The 22,911-nt window shown below is 45.2% G+C and overlaps 1 protein-coding gene across 1 annotated transcript in view; it reads left to right on the top strand.

Annotated features, from left to right (window-relative positions):
* The window catches only part of BBOF1 (basal body orientation factor 1), a 375,496-nt gene that overhangs the window by 245,480 nt on the left and 107,105 nt on the right, over positions 1–22,911 (top strand). Inside the window, exon 7 of the mRNA XM_029597441.1 lies at positions 3,188–3,332. Within this exon, the coding sequence (XP_029453301.1) occupies positions 3,188–3,332 (145 nt within the window). The remainder of the gene's footprint in view (positions 1–3,187; positions 3,333–22,911) is intronic.

The raw sequence follows: 22,911 nt of genomic DNA, 5'->3' as shown, positions 1-22,911 counted from the left end.
GCGTAAAAGCTCGACAATCTGTCTCCGACAGCTTCTACGATGGAATGGGTGACCCTGGCTTCATTGGGTAGGTTTTCCATGACCAGCACCCTTGCCCATGGACTCTGCCTGGGCACTGTCCTCCACGAAGGGACTGCTGATGTCCCGAGCCCGGCCTGGACCCCGAAGGAGCTGAAGACCCACCAGGGAGAAATCTGCGAGAATCCCGAAAACAAGCCGGTGGGGGAAAAACCTTGCCCAATGGTTTCCTATCCTCTGGCAATCGGTTGCCCTTGGACTCCCCCATCAATTTCACCAATTGGTCGAGATCCTCCCCAAAGAGAAGGTTGCCCTTAAAGGAGAGGTTACAAAGTTGAGTCTTGGAAGATAAGTCTGCTAACCAATTACGCAACCAGAGCAGTCTACGAGCTGTAACCACAGATACCATACTATGCGTTGAGATCCTAATCAAGTCATACAACGCGTCCACGACATAGGTAACTCCTGCCTCCAAATGCGCGGCTTGCAAGGGCTCCCCGCCGTCGGGATTGGGGGTTACGGCCGCCTCCTGAACCCAGCAAAGACAGGCTCTGCATGAGGCTGGCACAAATTGCCACCCTGAGATTCAGCACGGAGACCTCGAAGACTCGCTTCAGATGAATCTCCAGTTTGCGGTCCTGAATATCCTTCAGCACAGCGGCCCTGGCCACAGGAATGGTGGTCTTCTTAGTCACGACAGACACCGCCGCATCTACCTTTGGTATCTTTAGAAGATCCAAAACATCCTGTGATAGCGGGTAAAGCTTCGCCATGGTCCTTCCCACTTTTGAACCCGCATCCAGCGAGTCCCACTCCCGGGTCACTAGCTTGCAGACCTTCTTAGGTAATTGGAAGGAAGTCATCTGACCCCGAATCCCATCCAGGACCGGGTTGACACCTTTGCTGTCTGATTCCTCCTTTGAAACTTTGATCCCCAGGATCTCCAAGATCTGGGGAATGAGAGGTCAGAGCTCCTCTTGCTTAAACAAGCACACTACGCTGGGATCATTGTATTCCGAGGGTGGGAGATCATATTGGTCCGGGTCGTCCTGTATCACATCACCCATATCCTGAGTGAGTCCACAGGGTCTGCCACAGGGTCTGAGATATCCCAATCAGAGGAGCCTATAAAGGCAGACTTCATATTCCCCCAGCAAAAACATCCTTTAGAAAACGAGCCCTCTCCATAGCAGGACCCTCTCAATGGAATGCTCTTCTGCCAGACCTCCGACAAGACCCATGTCATCTGTCATTCAAGAAAAAACTTAAAACCTGGCTCTTTAAACTAGCATTCCCAGAATCATAATTCTCTGCTCTCCATCCAGCTTCCCTCCAGCCATACCCTAGACGATTCTTGTTAACTTTAAATTATTAAGTTCTGATCAATGCCTGTTCGGATGTAACTAACTATTTATTTATTTATTGATGTTATAAACTATGTAGAGTTTGGTTCCTTTTACAATGGGCAAGTTCGTAGCCCCGGTTTCCTATTCAATTATTTGTTCTCTCGCAATGTTCCATGTAACGCTCTTTTGCATTGTTTTTGTTCATTGTAAACCGGTCTGATTTGTAATTTTTTAGAAGAAGGTCGGTATATACGTAAAAAACCAAAATAAATAAATAAATAAATTCCCGAGTGGGGCCAGCAACCTATCCACACCTTGAGTCCCTTGGTGAGCCCCTGCAGGGTGATGGCGGTCCGGGGACCCCGTGGGTATCCGTTTTGGTGGAGGTTCCACCAAAGGGTCTGGCTGCGCTGCTCTCTTCAGGATCTCCTGTTTCCTAGCCAGGAACGCCTGATGCAGCAGGAGCACAAACTCGGGGCAAAACTCCCCTGAATCAACACCACCCCCCGCAGGAGGGTCCGGTGGCCCAGGGTCATCCCCAAACACGGTAACTTGGTTCACCGGAGAAAGAATGAGAGGGGCCTCCTCCTCCCTTGGCAGCCGCCATGAGTTACCCTCCCCCACTGAGGAGTATCGCGGCCCGGAGGATCGGAGCCCTTGCCTGCTTGCTGCTCTCCCAGAGGAAGTTACCTCCTGCCCTGAAGAACAGAGAGAACACAGGGAACTAGCATTTATGGCCTGCCCTGATGCCCCACATGTGCGGCAGGTTCCCAACTTAGGCTGGGGTGCCATTGAGAAAAACAAATTCCAGTCAGAAAACCTTCACGAGACTGCAGGAGCTAAAAATAGAAAAACTCCCTGCCGGTGCGAAATTGCTTTGAGGAGAGCTGCCAGCGCAGCAATAAAAAGAGGCCTCACGCGTGCGCAAAGGCCTACCCTCCCCACTGACCTACCCGGAGCCCTGGGCTGTCGTGAGGACCCGCGGGATTAAGCTCACCACTCCAGCTGGCCTGCCAACGAAACGGCACGGCCCGTCCCCTAGATGAACTCCTCCTGCCTTGAAAGGCTGCTTCTTTGCTTTCTTTCTAACCTGAAAGAGTTAATTTTATATAGGGTTGGAGTCTGAGGAAGGAGTGAGACGAGCTTCCTCAGTGCTCGTGGAAACCAGGAGCCCCTGGCTATCGAGACACAGGCAGGGGGGCTATCCAAACCCCCCACCCCGGACGCCCGGCTTCAACTGAGGGATGGTCCACGAAGGTGCCTAACACCTCAGGAAGCTACACAACTAACTACAAAGTAGCCTATCCTAGGAAAAAAACCTTTCCCTAACCTTTTTTTTTTTTTTAACTGACTAACAGACTGCAGGTTTGGAACTCTACCATCTGCTGGAGTCAGAGAAATGTTGAGTGCAGGTGGCACTCTCGTTAAGTAGCAGTGCTCAAAGTTCTGTGTTCTCTGACTCCATCTGCTGGGAGGCATGCACAACCCACTGGTCTGGACTGATCTGGTTATGTTCAGGAAATTCATTTACACTTGTTATCAAACTGCTGTAATTATGTGCACCTATGCTGCATTCATTTCCACACATACCAGTTAATATTCGTGCTAAAGTCTGCAGGTAAGTTTTACATGCAAAGTTTAGCCCTATGCATGCCGCTGAAAATTACCCTCATAGGATAATGAATATTACCTTAGTGAATATCTGCTTCTAAAGGACATAATGGTACCACAAGTTTATCTATAACAATTTTGTGCTATGTTGTGCATCCTGTTCCATGATAAGCATGCCATTACCATTAGGTATGTGTTTTTTTTTTCTATAGGCAGCTAAATGAAGCAGGGAGGTCTGTGTTTAAAGAGAATGTTCGTCTTAATGAAGCTCTTGCTTTTCACGTAAATGAAACAGATGAGCTGAAAAAAGCCAAGAAGAAGCTGAAAGAGGAGAAAGATCAGTTGGAGCAGCAAAGGGTAATGTTGGCTTTGTCTGTGACTGCTTTTCATTTTTATATTTGGACAGAGCACAAGTATCTGTATCTGGCTAACTTTAGAGGCATATTCAACAGTATATCCACACTTCTGAATATTGCTGGCTAACTTTAAGGGTGCTCTTTGACTCGACCGGACTTACTGTCAAAGGTATCCAGCTAACTCTGAATATTGGAGTTAGTCCGTTAACTTAGTCGGCTAACTCAACTCTCCCGGTTATGCCCATGATCCACCCCTAAATTCTAGTCGCCTAACTTATTAGCCTGCTAGATTTAGTTGAATAAAGGCTGAATATAGCCAGGTAAGCCATTTAATTGGATAACTATTAAGTTATAAACCTAAGGCTTTTAAATCCTCTTGATGTAAATCTACACATCCAACAACCCCAATCACAGAGGAACTTGTCTTTCAATAAACAAAATTATTTAGGGAAATTGTATCAGAAAAGCAATGTGCTCTTACAGTCGTCTGGCTCTTGCCACAAAGGGCTGCAACCAGTTTCGTGTATATGGCACACACAGTCACCTCATTTACTCTTTCCTATTGATGACTTTTTTCGTTTTTTTAAAACCCCACTCACGTGACCCAATTCTAAAACCAATTCTTGAAATACTTATCTGAACTGCTGGCCAACACCTAAGTACTTTGTAGCAGCGGACAGCACAGCAATAAGACAGTAATTGAAGCGCAAGCAGGGCGTGAGTGTGGTGTGTAAAAGCAGCACCGAAGGAATGGAGGAGCACTTAGGTGTTGGGCAAATTTGATTACCTCACTTGTCGTATTTCTTTCCAGATCATTTATAAATATATTGAAAAGTAAGGGTCCCAATACAGATCCAAAATACAGATCCAAAATGATAAGGGGAATGGAACAACTCCCCTATGAGGAAAGACTAAAGAGGTTAGGACTTTTCAGCTTGGAGAAGAGACGACTGAGGGGGGATATGATAGAGGTGTTTAAAATCATGAGAGGTCTAGAACGGGTAGATGTGAATCGGTTATTTACTCTTTCGGATAGTAGAAAGACTAGGGGGCACTCCATGAAGTTAGCAAGTAGCACATTTAAAACTAATCGGAGAAAGTTCTTTTTTACTCAACGCACAATTAAACTCTGGAATTTGTTGCCAGAGGATGTGGTTAGTGCAGTTAGTATAGCTGTGTTTAAAAAAGGATTGGATAAGTTCTTGGAGGAGAAGTCCATTACCTGCTATTAAGTTCACTTAGAGCAGGGGTCGGGAACCTTTTTGGCTGAGAGAGCCATGAACGCACATATTTTAAAATGTAATTCCGTGAGAGCCATACTAACTACAACCCCCCACCCTCCTGACTCCCCCAAGACCTACCAAATTAATTTACTACAACCCCCTACTCTCCTGATGCCCCCAAGACCTGCCAAATTAATTTACTACAACCCCCCATCCTCCTAACCCCCCCCCCAAGACCTGCCAAAAGTCCCTGGTGATCCAGCGGGGGTCCAGGGCTCGCAGACAAATCTTTAATAAAAAAGTAAAAATCTAACAAAACCCCCCACCCTCCTGACCCCCCCCAAGACCTGCCAAAATTCCCTGGTGGTCCAGCAGGGGTCCGGGAGCGATCTCCTGGACTTGGGCTGTCGGCTGCCAGTAGTCAAAATAGCGTCGACGGCCCTTTGCCCTCACTATGTCACTGGGGTCGACCAATGGCGGCGGTAGCCCCTGTGACATAGTAAGGGCAAAGGGCCGTCGATGCCATTTTGATTACTGGCAGCTGACGGCCCTTTGCCCTTACTATGTCACAGGGGCTACCGCCGCCATTGGTCGACCCCAGTGACATAGTGAGGGCAAAGGGCCATCGGCGCCATTTTGACTACTGGCAGCCGACAGCCCAAGTCCAGGAGATTGCTCCCGGACTGCTCCTGGACCCCTGCTGGACCACCAGGGACTTTTGGCAGGTCTTGGGGGGGTCAGGAGGGCGGGGGTTGTAATAAATTAATTTTGGAGGTCTTGAGGGGCGTCAGGAGGGTGGGGGATTTTGTTAGATTTTTACTTTTTTATTAAAGATTTGTCTGCGAGCCAGATGCAGCCATCAAAAGAGCCATATCTGGCTCCCGAGCCATAGATTCCTGACCCCTGACTTAGAGAATAGCCACTGCCATTAGCAATGGTAACATGGAATAGACTTAGTTTTTGGGTACTTGCCAGGTTCTTATGGCCTGGATGGGCCACTGTTGGAAACAGGATGCTGGGCTTGATGGACCCTTGGTCTGACCCAGTATGGCATTTTCTTATGTTCTTCTTATGTTCTTATCCCTGAGGCACTCCACTGCCCACTCCCTTCCACTGAGAAAATTGTCCATTTAATCCTACTCTCTGTTTCCTGTCTTTTAGCCAGTTTGTAATCCACGAAAGGACATCGCCACCTATCCCATGACTTTTTATTTTTCCTAGAAGTCTCTCATGAGGAACTTTGTCAAATGCCTTCTGAAAATCCAAGTACACTACATCTACCGGTTCACCTTTATCCACATGTTTTTTTTTTATTATTTATTTATTTATTTCTCATTTTCAATACATAATTCAATAATACAATTGAACTTTCACTAAGGAGATAAGGTATTTGTTACATACATCATATTAAGAAAAATAAAAAACTTTTATCATCCTTATTTCCATAATACCAAACTAGATATATGAGGAGAGAGATCAGAGCAAAAATATATAAACTAAAAAGTTACCCTAAAATAAAAGTAAATATAAGGGTTAAACAGGAATAAACTTTTTACCCAATATTTGGATTAGGTCTGGTCTTCACTCTTTTGACTACGATATTCCTCCAGGAACTTCTCAAGATGCTCTGGCTCAAAATATATATATTTTCTATCCTCAACATACATTACAACTTTACATGGAAATCTGACAGAAATGTTAATTCCAAATGTTCTCGCTTGGTTAGCTAATACTAGAAATTTTTTTCTTCTCAACTGAGTTTCCCTAGCCACATCAGGGTATGCCCATATCTTTTGGCCAAGATACAAGGAGGACCTTTTTTCCAAAAATATTTTCAATATTTTTTCCCTTTCAGATGGAAGGGAAAGCTTTACCAACAATGTACCCCTCCTTTCAACTTGTGCACTAAAAGATGTTTCTATCAGGGCTGTTACATTCAATGTTGTATCCTGTTGATCTAATACTTCCTCGGTATTTCTCCAATTTATAAAGTAGGCACTCACTATTTTAGGAATTTTCTCTGAAGATAACAATAAAATCTCCTGAAAATAGTTTTTCAGCTGTTCTTTTGGGGAGATCAATCTACACTTAGGGAAATTGACTATCCTTAAATTAGCTTGTCTCATGTTGTTCTCTCTAACATCTCTACTTTTCTATTGAGCATTGTTTCACCCTGTATAACCATTGTCTGAACTTGTTTCAGCTGAGATATTTCTTCTTCTACCTTTTTTATTGCTAACTCATTAGTTACCACCAAAGGGTTCAAATTAGATATTACTTTTTGAACATCACTTACACTTGAATTTAACTTCCCTATATCCTTATGGATTACATTCACTGCCTTCCATATCATTCCCAAAGTCACATTATTTATATCCCCTCCAAGGGGGTCCACTTCACTTTGTAAGAGCTGGGCATTAGAGGTCCCGGGATTATCAGTGCCATTTAGAGGAGAAGAACTTCCCAGTCCATTAACCGGTGCAGTTTTTTCGCCGGTTATCTCTCTGTTATTAATTAAACAGAGGCTCCTTTCACTGGTAAGAGGATCAGCTCCTTTTACCTTTCCTAGCAATGTCGTCTCTATGTCTTTCACCTCCTCAATCGGGCTTATTTCCAACGACGCCATCCGTCTTGGAGATAGGCCTGGTTCACTGACCAACGCGTTGCTTTGTGGTGGAGTAGGTGTTTTGGGAGCCCCGGGACTTAGACTCACATCTCCCGATAATATGAGAGCTTGCTCTTCACTCTCAATTATAATGGGACTCTCCGGGGTTTCTTTGCCTGTTTTTAGATAATATCCTGGCAAAGTAGTTTGAATGGGCATAGGTCGAGCAGGGGTCGAGGCATCCTGCCTTACCCTTCCCTTCCGTTTAGTGTGGGGCATCACTATAAGGAGCCTCACACCACGGATCAGAAAAAATTTTTCAAATTTTTTTTCAGCAGGATATTTCTAAACCCTTATTTAAACAAATTTTGAGAAATAACCGGCAAGTAAGGACTTTAAATACCTCCGTAGATGAAGGGTGGACCAGGGGTTCTCGCCTCCCCGCCTTCACCGGCCTACAGATCCCTGAGGCACTCCACTGTCCACTCCCTTCCACTGAGAAAATTGTCCATTTAATCCTACTCTCTGTTTCCTGTCTTTTAGCCAGTTTGTAATCCACGAAAGGACATCGCCACCTATCCCATGACTTTTTATTTTTCCTAGAAGTCTCTCATGAGGAATTTTGTCAAATGCCTTCTGAAAATCCAAGTACACTACATCTACCGGTTCACCTTTATCCACATGTTTATTAATGCCTTCAAAAAAGTGAAGCAGATTTGTGAGGCAAGACTTGCCTTGGGTAAAGCCATGCTGACTTTGTTCCATTAAACCATGTCTTTCTATATGTTCTGTGATTTTGATGGAGCCCTTTTTAAATATGGGGGTTATATTAACTATCCTCCAGTCTTCAGGTACAATGGATGATTTTAATGACAGGTTACAAATTTTTACTAATAGGTCTGAAATTTCATTTTTTAGTTCCTTCAGAACTCTGGGATGTATACCATCCGGTCCAGGTGATTTATAACTCTTAAGTTTGTCAATCAGGTCTACCACATCTTCTAGGTTCACCGTGATTTGGTTCAGTCCATCTGAATCATTACCCATGAAAACCTTCTCCAGTACGGTTACCTCTCCAACATCCTCTTCAGTAAACACCGAAGAAAAGAAATCATTTAATCTTTCCGCGATGGCCTTATCTTCTCTAAGTGCCCCTTTAACCCTTCGATCATCTAATGGTCCAACTGACTCCCTCACAGGCTTTCTGCTTCGGATATATTTTAAAAAGTTTTTACTGTTTTTGCCCCTGCGGCCAACTTCTTTTCAAATTCTCTCTTAGCCTGTCTTATCAATGTCTTACATTTAACTTGTATACAAAAAGAACTCAGACAATTTCCATCAATATCAATGCCAATGTAAAAGGAAAAGTCACAATATAATTCTCTGAATCGCCGTCTCACCACAAGGATATATCTAATGATGTTATGTTTCTTTTAAATTGCATAGCCACATCATCAAGCCTGTCAGCGTGTTCTCTCAGTGTTTGACAGGAGAGCCGCCCGGACCTCTAATCATCTGCGGCAGTCTTTTTATATATATTTTTTTCAATTTTGCATGTTTATAAAGTTTTTTTCTTTGAATTCTTATCGTAGGCAATCTTTCTCTGTTAAATCGATATCTGTATTAGTATAATGTTACAAATTGTTATCCACTATATATCCTTCAATCAATACATTAAAAATTTTACTTATCTCGGGTCGGCGTGCAGTCAGACCTTCAAAACCTCTGTTCCCTTTGTTGAAAGAAGTTGTGAGACGATGTTCGTCCATTTTGAAGGTCTGACTGCACGCCGACCCGAGATAAGTAAAATTTTTAATGTATTGATTGAAGGATATATAGTGGATAACAATTTGTAACATTATACTAATACAGATATCGATTTAACAGAGAAAGATTGCCTACGATAAGAATTCAAAGAAAAAAACTTTATAAACATGCAAAATTGAAAAAAATATATATAAAAAGACTGCCGCAGATGATTAGAGGTCCGGGCGGCTCTCCTGTCAAACACTGAGAGAACACGCTGACAGGCTTGATGATGTGGCTATGCAATTTAAAAGAAACATAACATCATTAGATATATCCTTGTGGTGAGACGGCGATTCAGAGAATTATATTGTGACTTTTCCTTTTACATTGGCATTACATTTAACTTGCCAATGTTTATGCTTTATCCTATTTTCTTCTGTTGGATCCTTCTTCCAATTTTTGAATGAAGATCTTTTGGCTAAAATAGCTTCTTTCACCTCCCCTTTTAACCATGCCGGTAATCGTTTTGCCTTCTTTCCACCTTTCTTAATGTGTGGAATACATCTGGACTGTGCTTCTAGAATGGTATTTTTTTAACAATGACCACGCCTCTTGCACACTTTTTACTTCTGTAGCTGCTCCTTTCAGCTTTTTTCTAACTATTTTTCTCATTTTATCAAAGTTTCCCTTTTGAAAGATTAGCACGAAAGCTGTGGATTTGCTTACTGTCCCCCTTCCAGTCATTAAATCAAATTTGATCATATTATGATCACTATTGCCAAGCGGCCCCACCACCGTTACCTCTCTCACCAAGTCCTGTGCTCCACTGAGAATTAGATCTAAAATTGCTCCCTCTCTCGTCGGTTCCTGAACCAATTGCTCCATAAATCTGTCATTATTCCATCCAGGAACTTTATCTCTCTAGCGTGTCCCGATGATACATTTACCCAGTCAATATTGGTGTAATTGAAGTCTCCCATTATTACCGCACTACTAATTTGGTTAGCTTCCCTAATTTCTCTTAGCATTTCACTGTCAGCCTCACCATCTTGACCAGGTGGACGGTAGTATACTCCTATCACGATAGTCTTCCCTGACACACAAGGGATTTCTACCCATAAAGATTCAATTTTGCATTTATTTATTTTGGATTTGGATTTTTTTATATACCGATGTATAGCGTTCTGCCTTCACTCCAGTTTACAAGATAACAACATAATACATGTTTTTTTTTAGACTCGTGCAGGATGTTTATCCTGTTGGCCTCTATGCCATCCCGGACATAAAGCACCACAGCGCCTCCCGGGTGCTCCTCTCTGTCATTGCAATATAATTTGTACCCCGGTATAGCACTGTCCCATTGGTTGTCTTCTTTCCACCATGTCTCTGAGATGCCAATTAAGTCTATGTCATCATTCACTGCTATACATTCTAATTCTCCCATCTTACCTCTCTCCGAACCATGCACTGCTGAGCGACTGTCGGCTTTCCCCTTTGTTCTAGTTTAAAGGCTGCTCTATCTCTTTTTTAAAGGTTAGCGCCAGCAGTCTGCTTTTAAAGGTTAGCGCCAGCAGTCTGCTTCCCCAAAAGGTTCCCCAGTTCCTAACAAAACTGAATCCCTCTTCCTTGCACCATCGTCTCATCCACAAAATGAGACTCCGGAACTCTGCCTGCCTCTGGTGACCTGCACGTGGAACAGGGAGCATTTCAGAGAATGCTACCCTGGAGGTTCTGGATTTAAGCTTTCTACCGAAGAGCCTAAATTTGGCTTCCAGAACCTCCCTCCCACATTTTCCTATGTCGTTGGTGCCCACATGTACCGCGACAGCCGGCTCCTCCCCAGCACTATCTAAAATCCTATCTAGGTGACGGGTGAGGTCCGCCACCTTCGCACCAGGTAGGCATGTTACCAGGCGATCCTCACGCCCACCCGCCACCCAGCTGTCTACATTCCTAATAATCGAATCACCAACTATGACGGCCAACCCAACCCTTCCCTCCTGGGCAGTAGGCCTTGGGGAGATATCCTCAGTACGAAAGGACAGTGTATCACCTGGAGAGCAGGTCCTTGCTACAGGATCCTTTCCTGCTACACCAGGTTGATGCTGTCTAGTCATGAGACCTTCTTCCTCCAAGGCAGCACCAGGGCTGCCAGTCTGAAGTTGGGACTTGGTTACTATGTCCCTGAAGGTCTCATCTATATACCTCTCTGTCTGCCTCAGCTCCTCCAGGTCTGCCACGTTAGCCTCCAGAGATCGAACTTGTTCTCTGAGAGCCAGGAGCTCTTTGCATCGCATGCACATGTACAACTTTTCACCGGTGGGTAAAAAATCATACATGTGACACTCGATGCAAAAGACTGGGAAGCCCCCCTCTTGCTGCTGGACTGCTGCCTTCATCTCAATTTTGATCAGTTCCTAGTTAGGTTGCTATGGGAGTAGGAATGTGTCTAACGTCCTTTAAATGTATTAGTGAATTCGCTATATGTCTGGTAGTGGCCTACAGGGGTCTGATCAAACTCTCAATAAAGATTTTGTTGTTGTTTTTTTGTTTGTTTGTTTTTGTGAAAGTGGCACCTGCCTATAAATTAAGGGATGAGCTAGGGTTGGGAAATACAAACAGTCTAACTTCAGTTAGTCAGCCAGAGTGACTCACTGCTCTCTTGATTAACAAATGTTGGTACCTATTCAAACCAAGTCACACTATCTCAGCACCTTTCCAAGGTGAGTAACTGAACTGAACTTTTCAACCTTTTTACTGAGGTATACACTACTCCTAGCTTATTTCCAGCTTCTGGCTACTTTTTGGGTTTTGGGTTTTTTTTGTGTGTTGTTTTTTGTTTTTTTTTAATACAAACACTCAGTTCTGCTTACTAGCTGCCTTACAGACTTTTAAAAATAGACACACTACCTACTGCTTACTAGCTGCCTTATTGACTTACTATTTAAAAATAGTGTCTAACTTGTTTATTCACTGCCTTACTGACTATTAAAAGCACAAACACACTAAATAATATTCCCAAATAGTTAACTTTGCCCCAATACTTTTAAAAAAGGCAATGTCCCAAGCAAAAACTTATTGATTCCTTTCAGCCACCAGCAAGGTGATCCTCTCCTCTCAGTGCACTGCTCTGCAGTTGAAAAGCCTATGATTGGGCCATTCATTAACAGTTGTCAGCAGTTGAAGCAATCATTGGTGTGGGAAGGGGAGCTGCCTAACCCACTCCTTTGCAATATTCAGAAAGCCAATGAGCGGCAAGGACACCTCCCAACTTTAGGCACCTTTAGAGTAACACTTATCCGGATAAGTTCTGCTGAATATGTGGCTAAAATTATCTGGATAAGTTTATGCAGAGCTTACTGAATATTGATGTCACAGAGTATCCTTTCTTAATATTTTATTATTAATTTGCTGTTTTCAGAATCTAATCAGCTGCCTGTGGCTTAAATCTTTTTTTCCCTGTACATACCCAGATCAGTCCAGACAGCTGGGTTTTGCCTCCCTTCCACTAGATGGAGACAGAAAAAGTTTGAAGGGCACCACTTCTTAACCTGGTGTGCCACCTGCTGCTCCTCAGTATTTCTCCTCCTCCAGCAGATGGAGGTGGTGCAAAACCTGCGGTTCTGATCCCAAGCTAGGCTTTAAAAAAAATAAAAATTTCAGATTCTGGCCTCCCAGGGAGTTGTGAGGTCCTGGTGGGACCGTCCTCCCTGGTTGTAGGGTGCACCTCAGTGCAGGCCTCTCCTGAATCTTCCGACATGTCTCCGGATCCAAGTCTTCACTTCCTCGCTGGAGTCTGCTTCGCTTTCGGTGTGGTCCTCGACCAGCCATGGGCGGCTGTGTAGGGCGCGCTGCAGTACTCAACCCGTACTAGTACCTGTATCCTGAGTCCTTGCCTAAGCCTCAGAGTATCCTAAATCCTTGTCCAAGTCTCCAAGTGCCTTGTCTCGTCCAAATTTCCAAGTACTCATGTCTTGTTCTTGTTCTAGTACCATCGCCTGTCCTCGACTTCTGTCTGTCCTGTTGCACCTGCTGTTCCCATACGGCAGGTCTGAAAGGCCTATTGAGTGGCCAGAGGGCTACCCCAGAGACCAGCATTGCATTGTTGGGTCTCTTCTGGTCTATTCGGGTTTGGCAGAGGTCAGGGCCCCTAGTCTTCAGCCTGTCCGCCCATGCTCGGACACATTTTGCCTGCCTTGGCGCTTCTTCTGAGTTCCTCTGGGGTTGTGCCATGGCCTAAGGGCTCACTATCTCCCTGGAAACGGAACCGCTCCCTAGCACTTCCCAACAATTAATTTGCAGCTTTCACTCTAGTCTGCTGGCTTATGTGTTGAGAAAGTGGACCCATGAGCCAAGCTGAGGTTGTCACTACCTCCAGAGGATTGCCCCTGTTTGTCCTCATCATCGGGAGGCAGTTCTGGGAGAGAAGACCCAACTGGCCCTTCACCTATACCAGCCCTCCTTCCCCACAGTTTGAGCCCTTGGGTACCGGGGCTGGCAGGACTTAGGCATGGGTCTCTCAAGCATGGAGCCAGAAGGCGAGAGTCCAAAGCTGTGTCGGATAGACCAGGGATCAAGGCAGGCAGCTGATGAGAGGAACCTAGGACAGCCCAGAGGTCAGGACAGGCGGTGATCAAACATAGTCGAATTACCAGGCAGAAGGTTGAGGCCGAGAATCAATTCTGAAGGGAAGAGTAGCAAGGCAGGTAACAGAAGCTAGGAACGGGAGCGCTAGAACCAGAAGTCAGGAACAGAAGGCAAGGCAGGAATCAGAAACGCTGGGATTAGGAACGCAGACAACTCACATTCTCTGAAGAGCAGGACCTGTTGCTGAGGCAAGGTGGAAGCGGCCAGGTAGGGTTTAAATACCCGCCTAGCCTGATATCATCTCTCCGGGCCGCAGGAAACATTCCTACCGTTAGCCTTTTAAATCCTGTGACTCGGCGCACACATGTGCATAGGGAGGCAGCCATGAAGTCCCAGTGAACGCTGCATTTGGGGTGCCGCAGGAGCAGGCCACAGGAGATGGCGGTAGGGAGCGGCGACGGAGAGGGCTGAGCCGGGCCTCCAACCGGTGAAGGTGAGGGGACCCGGACTCATACCCGTGCGGTGGGGATCTCAGTTCTGGAGACCGTATCTACAAAGAGACAAAGACAAGATGGAAGCGGTACAGAGAAGGGCGACCAGGAAGGTGGAGGATCTTCATCGGATGACATACGAGGAGAGATTGAAGAATCTAAATATGTACACCCTGGAGGAAAGGAGGAGCAGGGGAGATATGATTCAGACTTTCAGATACTTAAAAAACTTTAATGATCCAAAGACAACGACAAACCTTTTCCGTCGGAAAAAAATCAGCAGAACCAGAGGTCATGAGCTGAGGCTCCAGGGAGGAAGACTAAGAACCAATGTCAGGAAGTATTTCTTCACGGAAAGGGTGGTGGATGCCTGGAATGCCCTTCCGGAGGAAGTGGTGAAGTCTAAAACTGTGAAGGACTTCAAAGGGGCGTGGGATAAACACTGTGGATCCATCAAGTCTAGTGGGCGTAAATAAAGAGGAGGCAGCAAAACACTGCACGGAGCGGCAGTAGCCACAGAGGCATTCACGGAGCGGGATGCCAGTGGCCAGTGGTTGGTGTTCCGCCTTCACAGAGGGCTGCCATCTCCAAAAAAACAAAAACAAGAAACAAACAAGCAGGGGTGGGTAAGAGTATGGGGCAGGGGTGTGGCCTGCTTGTTGCGGCGGTTGCTACCCCTGATTGAGCTGGATGTTCACTGGGATGTGGATACGGCGCTGCTCTCTGCATGGTGGAGGGGTGGAAGGGAGTTGGGGCCGGAGGGTGCTGGAAGCCAATAGTGATGGGTGGGAGGGAGATAAAGGGTGGGAAAAAAAATAATAAATGGATGAACTGCGTGGCTAGCTGGGCAGACTGGATGGGCCATTTGGTCTTCTTCTGCCGTCATTTCTATGTTTCTATGTTTCAATTCCCCCCCCCCCCCCTTTTATGTCCCCTCTTAGAAGGCCCAGGCTTCTCAGGATGAAAGGTGTGAAACTGAGAAAGAAGTGTTTTATCGAGTATGTTGGAGGCAGGCTCCCAAGTGTTTTAAGAACATAAGAACATAAGAAAATGCCATACAGGGTCAGACCAAGGGTCCATCAAGCCCAGCATCCTGTTTCCAACAGTGGCCAATCCAGGCCAAAAGAACCTGGCAAGTACCCAAAAACTAAGTCTATTCCATGTAACCATTGCTAATGGCAGTGGCTATTCTCTAAGTGAACTTAATAGCAGGTAATGGACTTCTCCTCCAAGAACTTATCCAATCCTTTTTTAAACACAGCTATACTAACTGCACTAACCACATCCTCTGGCAACAAATTCCAGAGTTTAATTGTGCGTTCAGTAAAAAAGAACTTTCTCCGATTAGTTTTAAATGTGCCCCATGCTAACTTCATGGAGTGCCCCCTAGTCTTTCTACTATCCGAAAGAGTAAATAACCGATTCACATTTACCCGTTCTAGACCTCTCATGATTTTAAACACCTCTATCATATCCCCCCTCAGTCGTCTCTTCTCCAAGCTGAAAAGTCCTAACCTCTTTAGTCTTTCCTCATAGGGGAGTTGTTCCATTCCCCTTATCATTTTGGTAGCCCTTCTCTGTACCTTCTCCATCGCAATTATATCTTTTTTGAGATGCGGCGACCAGAATTGTACATAGTATTCAAGGTGCGGTCTCACCATGGAGCGATACAGAGGCATTATGACATTTTCCGTTTTATTCACCATTCCCTTTCTAATAATTCCCAACATTCTGTTTGCTTTTTTGACTGCCGCAGCACACTGAACCGACGATTTCAATGTGTTATCCACTATGACACCTAGATCTCTTTCTTGGGTTGTAGCACCTAATATGGAATCCAACATTGTGTAATTATAGCATGGGTTATTTTTCCCTATATGCATCACCTTGCACTTATCCACATTAAATTTAATCTGCCATTTGGATGCCCAATTTTCCAGTCTCACAAGGTCTTCCTGCAATTTATCACAATCTGCTTGTGATTTAACTACTCTGAACAATTTTGTGTCATCTGCAAATTTGATTCTCACTCGTCGTATTTCTTTCAAGATCATTTATAAATATATTGAAAATTAAGGGTCCCAATACAGATCCCTGAGGCACTCCACTGTCCACTCCCTTCCACTGAGAAAATTGTCCATTTAATCCTACTCTCTGTTTCCTGTCTTTTAGCCAGTTTGCAATCCACGAAAGGACATCGCCACCTATCCCATGACTTTTTACTTTTCCTAGAAGCCTCTCATGAGGAACTTTGTCAAACGCCTTCTGAAAATCCAAGTATACTACATCTACCGGTTCATCTTTATCCACATGTTTATTAACTCCTTCAAAAAAGTGAAGCAGATTTGTGAGGCAAGACTTGCCCTGGGTAAAGCCATGCTGACTTTGTTCCATTAAACCATGTCTTTCTATATGTTCTGTGATTTTGATGTTTAGAACACTTTCCACTATTTTTCCTGGCACTGAAGTCAAGCTAACCGGTCTGTAGTTTCCCGGATCGCCCCTGGAGCCCTTTTTAAATATTGGGGTTACATTTGCTATCCTCCAGTCTTCAGGTACAATGGATGATTTTAATGATAAGTTACAAATTTTTACTAATAGGTCTGAAATTTCATTTTTTAGTTCCTTCAGAACTCTGGGGTGTATACCATCCGGTCCAGGTGATTTACAACTCTTCAGTTTGTCAATCAGGCCTACCACATCTTCTAGGTTCACCGTGATTTGATTCAGTCCATCTGAATCATTACCCATGAAAACCTTCTCCATTATGGGTACCTCCCCAACATCCTCTTCAGTAAACACCGAAGCAAAGAAATCATTTAATCTTTCCGCGATGGCCTTATCTTCTCTAAGTGGCCCTTTAACCCCTCAATCATCTAACGGTCCAACTGACTCCCTCACAGGCTTTCTGCTTCGGATATATTTAAAAAAGTTTTTACTGTGAGTTTTTGCCTCTACAGCCAACTTCTTTTCAAATTCTCTCTTAGCCTGTCTTATCAATGTCTTACATTTAACTTGCCAATGTTTATGCTTTATCCTATTTTCTTCTGTTGGATCCTTCTTCCAATTTTTGAATGAAGATCTTTTGGCTAAAATAGCTTCTTTCACCTCCCCTTTTAACCATGCCGGTAATCGTTTTGCCTTCTTTCCACCTTTCTTAATGTGTGGAATACATCTGGACTGTGCTTCTAGAATGGTATTTTTTAACAATGACCATGCCGCTTGGACATTTTTTACTTTTGTAGCTGCTCCTTTCAGTTTTTTTCTAACTATTTTTCTCATTTTATCAAAGTTTCCCTTTTGAAAGTTTAGCACGAGAGCCTTGGATTTGCACACTGTTCCTCTTCCAGTCATTAAATCAAATTTGATCATATTATGATCACTATTGCCAAGCGGCCCCACCACCGTTACCTCTCTTACCAAGTCCTGTGCTCCACTGAGAATTAGAACTAAAATTGCTCCCTCTCTCGTCGGTTCCTGAACCAATTGCTCCATAAAGCTATCATTTATTCCATCCAGGAACGTTATCTCTCTAGCGTGACCCGATGATACATTTACCCAGTCAATATTGGGGTAATTGAAGTCAGGCGAACACTCCTATGTTGATGTCTATCTAGATGCCCCTGAGGAAGCTTTATTAAGCGAAACATCGGCCGTGTTGGGCGGTCTTTTCACATTAAGCATTGAGAGAATGCCAACTATTCCTCGTCTTCACGTCATTAATGGAGTGAACTATATAAGTCTTTATGACTAATTTTTAAGGAAAAGAAAAAAACATACAAAAAGAAAGCTATACATTAAAATAATTAAAGATTTTTTTTAGAAGTGATGGTGAATGATTAGAGGTCCGGTTGGATTCGGGATTGAATTACAACGTCTGGCTTGCTGACACCGTCACTTTAGGCTATATTTTGTATTTAAGATACAGTCCCCTTTTTTTGTTTACGGTAATTGAAGTCTCCCATTATTCCTGCACTACCAATTTGGTTAGTTTCCCTAATTTCTCTTAGTATTTCACTGTCCGTCTCACCATCTTGACCAGGTGGATGGTAGTATACCCCTATCACTATAGTCTTCCCCGACATACAAGGGATTTCTACCCATAAAGATTCAATTTTGTATTTAGTCTCATGCAGGATGTTTATCCTGTTGGACTCTATGCCATCCCGGACATAAAGCGCCACACCTCCTCCCGAGTGCTCCTCTCTGAAATTGCGATATAATTTGTACCCCAGTATAGCACTGTCCCATTGGTTATCCTCTTTCCACCATGACTCTGAGATGCCAATTAAGTCTATGTCATCATTCACTGCTATACATTCTAATTTTCCCATCTTACTTCTTAGACTATCATCGGGCCCAAACCCCTCCCAAGCAATTAGGTATTCCCACTTTCTGTGATAGCGTTGTACATCCAGTATTTCTTTTAGTTGATAGATTTCTTCTTCTGCTGACAAGTCCTGGGGTTCAAGGGGCTCCCGTCATGGCCAGCAGAACACTAGAGGCTTAAGAAGTGACATGTGGAATTTGTTGTGTTTCCTTAAAGATGAAGGCAGCCTCAGGCGGTAAGTAACTGGGCCAATTCGTTCAGCGATGGGAAAGGGACCAATGTATCGGGGGGCCAGCCTCATCGAGAGTACTCGCAGAAGAATGTGGAGGATGCTAAGCCACACCCGGTCTCTGGGGTTGAAAAGGGGTGTGGGCCGCCGATGCTTATTGGCCATCGTTTTTGCTTCCTTGGCCGCCCGTTGAAAGTGGTCCTGTGTGTGAGTCCAAAGGGCGAGCAGTTGTTGGGCAATGAGCTGCGCTGCCGGAGAAGGCACTGAAAGAGGCGTGGGAAGCGGAGGAGGACGGTTGTCTACCGTAGACCACCAGAAAAGGTGAAGAGCCAGTCGCCGAATGGGTGTGCGAATTGTACGAGAACTCGGCCCAGGGAAGTAGGGAGACCCAGTCGTCCTGTCTGCTGTTCACAAAGGCGTGAAGGAAGGTTTTTAAAGTTCGGTTGGTGCATTCTGCTTGGCCATTGCCCTGCAGATGGCAGGCTTTAGTGACGCCAAGCTGGATCCCAAACTTCTTGCACAAGGAGCCCCAAAATTTGCCTGTGAACTGAACTCCACAGTCTGATACGATGTGCAGTGGGAGACCATGTAGATGAAAATGTGTTGGGTAAACAGGTGGGCCAATTCTGGTGCTGAGGGCAGCTTAGGGAGAGCGGTGAAGTGGGCCATCTTCGAAAATCTATCTACAACCACCCAGATGACATGGTGGCCATTTGAAGGTGGCAGGTCCACCACGAAGTCCATGGAGAGATGGGTCTATGGTTCCTTAGGGACAGGTAGTGGTTGGAGAAGGCCCCATGGTCATCCGGCTAGGGGTTTCTGTTGGGCGCAAGTCAGACAGGAATCGGCATAGGCCCTGACATCCCATTCTACTTGGGGACACCAGTAATAGCATTGCAACAACTCCAGTGTCCGAGCTCTTCCTGGGTGTCCGGTGGTGAGGGAGTCATGAGCCCAGGACAAAACTTTCTGTTGGAGTTGAAGGGGCACCACCGTCTTCCCTGGAAGAGCGACCTGCATGACAGAACAACTTTCACCGGGTCGATGATGTACTGAGGAGCTGATGGTGAATCCTGTGTCTCAAAAGCTCTAGAGAGAGCGTCAGCCTGAGTATTTTTGGAGGCCAGTTGGTAGCAGAGGGAAAAGTTGAATCTGCTAAAGAATAGCGACCAATGGGCCTGGTGAGGGTTCAGGTGCTAGGCGCAACTGAAGTATTCTAGATTCTTGTGGTCGGTGAAGACTTTGATGGGTTGTTGTGTCCCCTCGAGCGCCATCTTGATGGCCAGGAATTCTTTGTCTCCGATGTTGTAATTCTTCTTTGCGGATGTGAACTTCTGGAAGAAATAAGAACATGGCAACAGAGCCCCCTTCTCCAAGCACTGGTTCAAGACTGCTCCCACAGCCATGTCAGAGGCATCCACTTCTACCATGAATGGGCGAGAGGGGTCAGGATGTCGCAGGCATGTGTCTTGGAGGAAGGCATGTTTCAAGTCTTTGAATGCTGTTATTGCCTTGGGTGTCCATTGTCTGGGGTTGGCCCCCTTCCTGGTAAGTGCTGTGAGAGGTGCTACCAGCCAAGTGTATTGAGGAATGAAATGCCTGTAGAAATTGGCAAACCCTTGATTTTAAAATCTGAATCCTAAACCTGAACCTGAGTTTCTGAACCTGAGTCCTGTTCCCAGTCTTTGGAGTCTCATTCTAGCTTCCACCTGGATCCTGAGCCCAATGCCTGAATTGCTATAGCCATGGTCCGCGACCAGCCTTCGGGTTGTCTAGGGCAGTGGTTCTCAACCTTTTTTCTGTCGGGACACACCTCACAGATGGTTCTCACATGCATGACACACTGACCCATGATCGTCACGGGGCTAGATGTAAAAGTACAGTTTGCATCCACGGGAACCCCCCTGACCCACAATAATGGATGTAAAGCAGAATTATGACATTCCCCATACAACTCACCCTACAAAAAAGATATTCTGGTTCTGGTGTCATCTCAGTAACAGCATCTCAAAGTCCTTCTACTTCCAGGCTCAATAGCCCTACTTATGAAAAGACAGCAGTTTACCACCAATGCATGTCCTCTTGAGAAAACACAACAAATAAGACTGATACACACGCTTACATGCTAGTAAAATATCTCATCTCGGTAACAGACACAGAACTGACCTAAAATACTCCCAGGATCTGTAGTAATGCACATAAACTAATCCGCACACAGTTACACCTGTATTATGGAATACACTCAAACAGGAGCAACCCTATCTATGAAAAGGCAACACTATAAATATTAAATCAGGCCCTAAAAACCAATACACTTCTTATTAGAAAAACAGAACTAGCAAGCAGCTATAGATCCCCACACAGAAATAATTGTAAAACTATACTAATAAGCAGAATAAATGTTTCAAATAGCTATGAACAGAATAACATCCAACAATTAAAAACTCATAAAAACTATTAAAAATTCTCCAAACACCAATAAAATATTTTTAAAAAGCAGACACATCACATAATATTAAATAATTAAAATGGCAGTCAATCAAGAAAAATAAACTTAAAAAGCCACCTTTACTTACCCCCTCCAGCAGCTCTCCTACTCTTCCATGCAGGCCGTAGCACACACCAGAAGCAGCAGTAGTGGCTAAACTCTATACTCATGGTCCTCTTCCTTAGGGCCCATGTCTCTCACACACACACCATACCAGTCATGCCCCCATGACCAGTTTCTGTCTCTCACATACCAATCATCTCCCAAACAGTCTTTGACACACACACACCAGACACCTTCCTGAACAGTTTCTCTCATGCCATACACACACACAGGCTTCCCTCTCCCGTGTTCTACTTACATATACGGGCTTCTCACTCTCATAATCACTTTCTCTGTCTCACACACACTCACCAGGCTCTCACTCCCATGCTTGATCTCTCCACATGCACAGGCTTCTCATTCCCATAATCACTTTCTTTCTCTCACACAAACACACATACAGTCACCTGATCTCTCTCATGCATACACACACACAGGCTTCCCACTCCCATGTTCTCTTTCAGATATACAGGCTTCTCCCTCCCATGCTGTGTCTGACACACACTCAGGTTTCTCATTCCCATGCTCACTCTCTTCACATGCACAGGCTTCTCATTCCCATAATCACTTTCTCTCTGTTACACACACACACACACACACACACACACACACCAGTCTCTCTCATTTCCATGCTCGCTCTCCACGTGCACAGGCTTCTCATTCCCTGAATCACATTCTTTATCTCACATTCACACACACCAGTCTCTTTCTCTCACACGCACCGTCACCTTACCAACCAGTCTCTCTCTCTCATGCATGCACACACACACAGGCTTCCCACTCCCATGCTCTCTCTCACATAATCAGGCTTCTCACTCCCATGCTTTCTTTCACACACAACCCCACAACGCCAGGCTTCTTACTCCCATGCTTTCTCACATACCCAGATTTCTCACTTCCATGCTTTTTCTCTCTCACACACACACAATCAGTCACCTCCCTGACCAATGTCTCACACTCTCACATACACATCAGTCATCTCCCTGAGCAGTCACTTTCATTGTCCCTCACACATACACATACACCAGCTCTCTGACCAGTTTCTCTCAATCACACACATGCTCTCAATCAAATACACTCTCTCACTTACAAACAGGCTGGCTGGCTACTTCTCTCTCTTTCTCTCACTCACTTCCTCCCCCCCCCCCCCTCCGAGCACAAATGATAGCTGCAGCAGCCTCCTCCTCCAGCCCCCGCAGGCCAAGAAAGAAGAATCCCATCGGCTCCCATCGACTCCCATCGGCTCCCATCGACGGGAGGCTCATGCTGCTGTCTCCTTTCCCGATTACCAGCTGCTTCGATTGCTTGGGGGCCGCTGCTACTTTTCCACGCAGCATGGCTCTTTCTCCTTCCCACGCACTGCACTGTGTATCACTTCCTGTTCCGGGTCATGGGGGGGGGGGGGGGCAGGCACGGGAAGAAGAAAAGGCCAGCCGCAAGTGCCACTGCTTCTTCTAGCACCGCTGCTGTTTCCACTGGGTTTGAACGTGCTGATAGCCCGGCGGCAACGGCAGCAGGGAAGGAAGAGCAGCGGGAGAGACTGGGAGCATGCGACACACCTGCTGGTGCTTGGCGACACATTGGTGTGTTGGGACACACCGGTTGAGAATCGCTGGTCTAGGGCATGCAGCGGTGCCAGAGGCCCTCAGTGCCTTCGTCTTGTCCAAGTCTCCAGTGCTTTCATCTCATCCAGGTCTCCAGTGCCTTTGTCATGTCTTTGTTCCAGAGTCGTCATCCGTCATCATCCTCCATCTGTCCTGATGCACAAGCTGTTCC

This window comes from Rhinatrema bivittatum, chromosome 4 (genome assembly GCF_901001135.1).
Source record: "Rhinatrema bivittatum chromosome 4, aRhiBiv1.1, whole genome shotgun sequence".
Lineage (NCBI taxonomy): Eukaryota > Metazoa > Chordata > Amphibia > Gymnophiona > Rhinatrematidae > Rhinatrema > Rhinatrema bivittatum.
Note: the sequence above shows the minus strand (reverse complement) of the source record. Positions and strands in the feature narration are given on the sequence as shown.